The sequence below is a fragment of the Benincasa hispida genome, chromosome 4 (assembly GCF_027475165.1).
Source record: "Benincasa hispida cultivar pf3 chromosome 4, pf3_genome.v1.1, whole genome shotgun sequence".
NCBI lineage: Eukaryota > Viridiplantae > Streptophyta > Magnoliopsida > Cucurbitales > Cucurbitaceae > Benincasa > Benincasa hispida.
The window spans coordinates 49,288,133-49,296,196 of NC_143481.1; the positions used below are offsets into that span (position 1 = coordinate 49,288,133).

At 30.1% G+C, this 8,064-nt stretch overlaps 1 protein-coding gene across 1 annotated transcript; it reads right to left on the reverse strand.

The window, feature by feature from the left end:
- Positions 1-322: 322 nt before the first annotated feature.
- Positions 323-7,644, reverse strand: LOC120075361 (Major facilitator superfamily protein). The gene is made up of 4 exons (XM_039028682.2): positions 7,376-7,644; positions 7,047-7,264; positions 4,802-5,361; positions 323-1,302 (listed from the first exon to the last, which is right to left on the reverse strand). Exons 1-4 carry the CDS (start codon positions 7,458-7,460, stop codon positions 396-398), a joined length of 1,770 nt encoding a protein of 589 aa, XP_038884610.1. The 5' UTR covers positions 7,461-7,644; the 3' UTR covers positions 323-395.
- Between the last annotated feature and the right edge of the window lie 420 nt (positions 7,645-8,064).

Consider the following 8,064-nt stretch of genomic DNA (forward strand, 5'->3'; position numbering starts at 1 on the left):
AAATAAGAACAATTCTTTTTTTTCTTTTTAAAGAATTATTTGCCAAATGACAAGTTTTAATTGAGCAACTGCTTCGACGTTCTTTATAATTTATTTATATAATTACTATTGACAGCTTTATAATTTTAGCTAGTACATGCATCTTACTCACATCTTCCTTAACATCACCCATCATATTTTCTTTAGTTTATAACCATATTAGTTGCAACTCGATACATGTCGAGTGAAAGCAACTTAATAGTAATTGAGTTCAATACTTTCAAGGAGTAACTAATGTCTCGACGGTTTTGATATCCATTATAGAACTACATTAAACATTATATATTCTCAATTATTATAGCATTGGATATGAAGTAGTAGTAACAAGTATATGATGGTAAGAAAGTGAATGAAATCTAGACAGGGTTCACAAGTTGAAGTTCATCCACCTTAGAGCTATCCACAACTTTCCTCTGAACCTCCAAAGGCTTAAAAGTATAAAACTTTGCACAAACAATATAATAAACAAGGTTGAGAACCTGCAAAAGAGTAACCAACCAATAGAAATTTTCCAACTTCCCCTTATTAATATTATCATTCCTAATCCAATTATACCCATTAGGCCCTGCACTGTACTTATGAACCAACGTAACCAACAAAGTACTCAAATAATTCCCAGCCGAAATTGATGTCCAAAACAAAGCCATGGCAGTGCTCCTCATGCTCTCAGGACTCTGATCATAGAAGAATTCAAGATGCCCAATCGACATGAACGCCTCCGCCATCCCGTGCAAGCTATACTGCGGGACGAGCCAGAAGACGGAGATGGGGATGGTGGAACCCGGGTGATCTTCGAGGCCGTGAGTGAAGGCGACATGCTTGCGCTTTCGCTCGACGAAGCCGGCTATGAATGTGGCGAAGATGGAGATGACGAGGCCAATGCCCATGCGTTTGAGGAAGGTGATACCGCGGTCGAGGCCGGTGAATTTACGGGCGATGGGGACGAAGATGCGGTCGTATAAGGCAACGGTGATGAGCATTGTGAGAAGGGTGAAGACGGTCATGGAACCGGCTGGGATTTGGAAGGAGTTTGTTAAATGTCTGTCCATTGTTGAACCTTGAAGGAGTGAGAATGTGTATTGTTGAGAATAAGCTGTGATTAGGATGATTCCTGAGGCCCAAATTGGGCCCATTCTGATTACGGATTTTAGCTCTTCTACTCGATGGACTGTGTTTAGTTTCCATAGATTGGGCTTTTCTAAGTCTTCACGGCCCATTTTCACCTTATCTTCTTCTGTCACTATGGCTGCCTTGTCTAGAAATCTGCATCGTATTTCGATTACGTCGTTACAATGTGATTGTTAGTTTTGTATGGATAGATGTATGAGAGAGAATTACAAAAAGATACCTCAAATTTGCATTGAGTTGTTAGTAGAAGCATACAAGTTTTCGAGTTGACATTTAGTCTCTGGATTGTGGTTGTCGCCTTGAATAATTTTTTATTTGGATGAGAGTAAAAATTACCGTTATTTATTTATTTAAGGTTATACTACAAGTTTCGAGTAATTAAGCTAATGAATTTTCAAGTTTGTGTCTAACCGTTTCCCTAAACTTTAAGAGGTGTCTAATATAGGTTTGACTTTTTAACTTTGTGCCCAAAAGATATTTGTTTTTTCTTTGTTTCATATATCTTTGATCGATTCAAAAGTTTTAAAATCAGGCTTACTAGACATAAATTTAAAAGTTTAGGGGCTGTTTGGTCCACCAACTTCTTAAGTTAGTGTTAAACAACTTAATTTCAATAGTAAACATTATTGAAGTTTGCACAGTTTATCGAAGAACCAATCTTACAACTCTACAATCCAAAAATAAACTAACTCCAACATATTAACTTCACTCAGTAGGCCAAATGGGTATTATTAAACATAAAATTTATTTTTCCATCACATAAGTCAATTTTGGATCTATTACACATTTTTAATGCTTAGAGATTCTATTAGACATAAAGTTGATAACATAGAGACACAATAGATCATTTTAAACACAAACTTAAATGTTCAGACCCTTCTTGATACCCATTTGGTTTTTGATTTTTGAAAATTTTTGCTTGTTTTACTTACAACTTCTTTAATCATAGTTGAACTAAATATAAAGTTTTTAAAACTTAACTTGAGTTTTCAAATCACTTCTAAAATCTAGATAACAAAACAAATAAATCAATAATAGATGAAAATAATATTGTTTATAATCTTAATTTTTCAAAAATTTAGAATTAAATAATTATCAGAGACTTAGTGACTACAATTGTATTTGACCTTCAATTATTTTGGTTTCATAGGGAGCGTTTGGGGCAGAAACTATCCTAAGACTATAATAATCACCTCTTGCTATAGTAAAAAAATATTTTCTACTCTCCAATTAGCTACCGTCAACACTATTCAAAACCTCCATTTGCTACAATATTTACTATTTTATATTCAAAATGTTTTTATTTTTTGCTACAATATTTACTATTTTCTTCTCAAACTAAAATAGTTTACACTTCAAACACAAACTATTATAACCCAAACTAAAATAATCTATACCCAAAATACAAACTAACCCAACTATAGTAATCTAGGACTATAATAACCAATTCCTTATACCCAAACGTCTCAATAATGTTTGGTTGATAATAAAAATAATTTTGAGAATTATGAGTATTTGGATTTTGATTCAAAATTATATTCTAATACACATCACAAACTCATCATGGTACACAATTAATATAGAGGATAAAAAAAATATTAACAAATAAAGATTTTTTTATTTTTTATTTTTTATGAAACATATATTATTATAAGAGAAAAGGCGGTACCAAACTCATACTTCCTAGTTTTTTACCATATAAAAAAGAAATTAAAATGAATTTTTTTAAAAATAAGACTGCCATATGTCAGTATTTTATTAGACTATATTTGGGCTGTACTAAGATAGGTACATCTAAGGGAGCAACTAAGTTTTTTACTTATTCTAATGTAAATATAATTCAACTTCTTTTCTAAAGAACATATTATAAAAAAGAGAGATCAAAAGAATTTACAAAAAATCAATCATCTAAGTGAGAGTTATTAACATCCAATAATCACAAAGGAAAGACAGAATCCTACAAGATATAGGTTTCATTAGAGAAAGAGGAACCACTCTTTGTTTTTATAACTCAAACTTAGTGTGTAAAAATATAAAAAGGTGTTTGATTCAAAATTGGCCACATATATAGTAAGAAACAATATGTATATGTTTGTGGAGGGTAGAAAGTTTGAGAAAGAGATAATTGTGGAAAAATGAAAAACAATGAGGGTCTAGGTTTATTTTTATTTATTAAAACTTTTGGGCATTTGGTAAAGATAAGCCTTGGAAATGAATTTGCAAAACAGAGGTGGTTTTGTTGTCTAGCAAAAAAGACAAATGAAATCAAAATTGTAGTGAGTTGGTCAAAAAGAGGCCAGAGTTGATCAGACTCAGACTCTGACAAAACAATTCCATCTTTTTCTTTCAAACTGTACATTGTGTCATTAATTTACCATATAAATTACTCTTTAAAAGAAAAGAATCCTCCTACTTATTTTGAATAACTCAAGTTTATCTTAAAGATATACATCGAAAATATATTCTCGAGTGTTTAATTTAAAAAATAAATAATTTAAAAAAATTAATTTTTTTTTATAACTATTCAAAATATTTTTTCAAATTTATTTTAATCATTTCTATAAAAAATATTTAAATAAAAATAAGTTTTTTAAATGATTGTTTTTAAATATAGAAAAATAAATCAAAATATTTATAAAATATGACAAAATTTTGGAACTATTAATGATAGGCGTTAGACACTATAGAAGTCTATTAGTGTCTATTGGCATCTATCATTGATAATTCGAAAAATTTGCTATATCTTTTAAATATTTGCAACAGTTTTATCATTTGAAATAATTTTCCTTTTTTAAAAAGTATTTTTTTCTCAAGTCAATCCAAACGGATCTTAAGTTAAACTTCTTAATCTTTTGAACCTAGTAAGTCTTTGAATTTTTTTAAAGACTTCTATACATTCAAAAATTTCAATTTGGTATGATATATAGTTGAATATTTGACCTTATTTGAAAATTTTAAAAATTCATAAATCTATTATATAAAAAAATAATAGAAAGTCGAGGATTCTATTAAACACAAAATTCAATTTTATGTTTAATAGATCTATTAATTTCATAAAATATTAAATATGTAACAGACTTAGTACACACAAATTTGAAGTTTCAAGGTGAATTAAAACAAAAAATTGAAACCCCATAGATTGAAGTGTTGATATATAATTAGATCTACTGCAATACTAAATTTAAACTTTTGAATTGATTAATGATTTAACATGATATTAGATTCCATAAAACCCACAAATAGGTATTTTGTTTTTTAAAATAATTGGGATTTAATTTAGGGACTGACTTAGATGAAATGGACTATTATAGTCGACCAAATATTCGAACCTCTTGTTATAATAGTTGAAGTTCCCAATTATTATAACTCACACTTAGTTACAATATATATTTGAAAATCCTGATTATCTATAATGTTGTAAGTATCACATTTTCTCATTTGTAATTCAGACTAAAATAGTATATACCCTAAACATGAACTATCATATCCAACTTAATTTAGTGTTCCAAACAACTAAACTTTGGTTTTATGGTTCATAAAATGGTTAAAATGAGTGGAAAAGATGGTATTAACAATTAAAAAAAATAAAAATAAAAATTGAGAATGAAAGTAAAAAGATAAGATGGAAAGATACCTCATATGTTTAGTATGGAGAAGCTTGCCATCTCGAGAAATAGGGTCATCAATGTCATGATTATGATAAAGCAAGTTAGAATGATAGGGAGAATGGAGCTTCCTCTTCCTAAAAGCAGCAACAGCCACCTGTAGAAGGCGGGTAAAGGGGCTACCCGAAGGATCCAAGTGCCTGTAAATGGGGTACCCGACAACAAAGGTGAGAATGGAGAGGAACATGGCGATTGTGGGAATTCCAAATCCCCATCCCCAACCAATGTTGTCTTGCACGTACACAAGCACCGTCACCGCCACCAGCATCGACGCTCCCATCGCGAAATAATACCAGTTGAAGTATTTGTATGTCTTTGTCCCTTGCTTTGGATCCGTTTCGTCGAACTGGTCCGCCCCGAACGACACCACGCACGGCCGGATTCCCCCGGACCCCAGCGCCGTTAACAGCAGAGAGAAGTATAGTATTCCTAATTGTCCTCCGCTGGCTTCTTCGCATATTTCTCCGCCCTTGCACGGCGGCGGCCTCAGCCCCGGCACCACCGCGGATGTCGTTAGAGTTATCATTCCCTATTACATGCCCAACACCACAATTATTGGTACGACTAATTATTCAATTAATATTTTTTTTTTCGGGTAATAATTCCTTTCTTTTACTAATTAAAAAAACATAATTCTTTTATTATTTTTAAATTTTTTTTTTTGACATTTAAGAAAAATGTTTGGTGTACTCTTGCTTTTTCCTCTTCAAGAGCTCAATAATATATTGACATTTTGAACTTGAATTTTGTTTTAATAGGTGTAGAAAGTTTGAATTTAAAAATAGAGGAATCTTTTTTACTTCAACTAAGAATTTGACAGTTAAATATGATAAAAAGATATCTTTTTTTTTTTTTCTTTTTTTGGACGGAATATTCATTTAAATTTTATGGACAAAAAATAAAATAGGATAAAAGAGCGGTAAGAAACACAAATGGTTACTCAATAAAAAAATTAGAATCTCTCCCAAAAAAATAATGGTGAACCTAAAAAGGGACCATCTTAAGAGACAATGAAGATCCCAAATTAAAAAAATTAACAAGACCTCTCCATTTTTGTAGAATATATATGTTATTCTCTTATTGTCAATTAATTTCAAAATGAAATTCCATATTTATCTAATAATTAAACTTTTAAAGTTTAATCTTCACTGAATATAAATTTATTTTTTCATGGTTGGAAGGTTGTGTATTATACTATTAGATTTTCTTAATTAAAAAAGATTGAGATTATACATTTTTCCCACTACTCTATACTCATACAAATTTAATAAAATCAAGAGAAAAATATCTTTTTGGTTTTTAGATTTTGGGTCTAGTTTCTATTTAGTTTCTAGATTTCAAATTGTTACACCTTTAGTCCTTAAATTTTGAATTTGGTTTTAATTTAGTCACTAGGTTTCAAAATGCTACAATTTTACCCTTGATATTTGAATTTTGCTTCAATTTGGTCCCTATGTCCGAGGTTTACACTTTTAACCTCAATTTTTTTTATTAAATACTCACTTTTCGTCTTTTGGAGTTAATTTATATTAATAAATTAAAACTCGTTAAAAGAAATATAATAAATTAAGTTTCGCTGTTTTTATTACTTTTAAAATTAAATTTAAAATTTCACTTATAATTATTTTTGATTAATTAATAAAAATTGGCATCAATGATTGAAAGTAAGTATTTAATAAAAAATTGAGGTTAAAAATGTAAAATCTTGAAATGCACGGACCAAATTGAATTAAAACTCAAATCTCAAGAGTAAAATTATAATGTTTTGAAACTTAGGGACTAAATTGAAACAAAATTCAAAACTTAAGGATTAAATGTGTAACATTTTAAAATATAGGAACCAAATAGAAACTAGAGAAACAATCTAAGGACAAAAAATGTATTATTCTTTAAAAACAAAAGTAGAAATTAATATGTACTCATTTTCTTAACGTCAGAGTTCAAATCTCCTCTATCCAGTTTGTTATACTTAAAAAAAAAAAAATGAATAAAAACTTTTGAATCTCATTAGCCTTTTTTGCTGTGGTTGGTTCAAATCTCATCTACCCCTTTTTTCCATAAAAAGGGTGGAACAAAAACAAAAAAAAGTATGGGCAATTTTGTTCCCTATTATAAAAATGTTTTTTTAAAAGAAAATAATAAAAAAAGAAATTGGTATGGTTAGAAAGTAAAATTAGAAGGTAAAAAAATATAGAGTGAAAAAGGAAAATTTACAATTTGGTAAAGGATAGAGGCGACGGTGATGGTCCAGAAACGGCCGACGTAAGAGTCAGCGATGAAGGCTCCGATGAGCGGCGTCAAGCTGGCGGTTCCATTGAAATTAGTGATGGTGTTGGCTCCTTTAGTTAATGGCATATGAAGCTGCTTCGTCAAGTAGCTAATCATATTGGTATTAAAACCAACCACAGCAATCTTCTCGCAAATCTCATTAGCTTCATTATTATTCACCACAATCAACCCACAATTTTAAATCACTATAATCAATTTAATAACACAAAAAAAAAAAAAAAACAGATCTAGAAGAAGAAGAAGAAGAAGAATACCGAAGATGAATGGCATAGTAATAAGGCCACCTTTCTTCCTTTCAACATGGTTTGTATTTGTTTGTTTCTTGACCTTCTCCTCCATTGTTGGCTGCTTCTTCTCTTCTTCCTCAAAGCTCTTTGGGTAGTGGTGTGGAAATGGCTTATGGGAATCTCTCTCTGTTTATAGGCAGCTAATAATTATCACAATATTGACACTATTCATTATTTTTCACAAGGGAGATGAAGACAAATTTTGCACCTAGCTAGTGTGTGCCTGATTTCTGTCCACAACTAGTATTTGACCATTTTTTTAAAAAGAAAAAAACGTCAATAGTAAATAATCAACACCGAGATTTACGTGTTCACTAACAGTATCAGTTGTGTCTACATGTAAAGGAAAACAATTTATTATTAGAGATAGGGGTCTTCAAAAAACCTGATGACTCGAAAAACCCGATCAACCCAATCAAACCCGTACGGTTTGGGTTGGGTTATTAACTCATTTAGATTAGGTTGAGTTCAAATAAATTAAAATTTTACGGATTGGGTTGGTTTATGAGTTTACCTATTATAATCCAACCCAACTCGAACCAACCAGAAATTATTATTAATTTTAAAAAGTATGTATTTTTTTTTTAACTTATGGTACAATTATATATGCATATATTTATTTTAATTTTATTTAACTTTTTTTTTTTCTATAATTT

Bases quoted from the DNA above. Each gene is read 5' to 3' on its own strand.
- LOC120075361 (XM_039028682.2), bottom strand. From the start codon at position 7,460: ATGGAGGAGAAGGTCAAGAAACAAACAAATACAAACCATGTTGAAAGG. The intron at 7,265-7,375 runs GTATTCTTCTTC...ATAATAATGAAG, and splicing joins TACTATGCCATTCATCTTCG to CTAATGAGATTTGCGAGAAG. The intron at 1,303-4,801 runs GTATCTTTCCAT...AATACGATGCAG, and splicing joins CTCCATACTAAACATATGAG to ATTTCTAGACAAGGCAGCCA.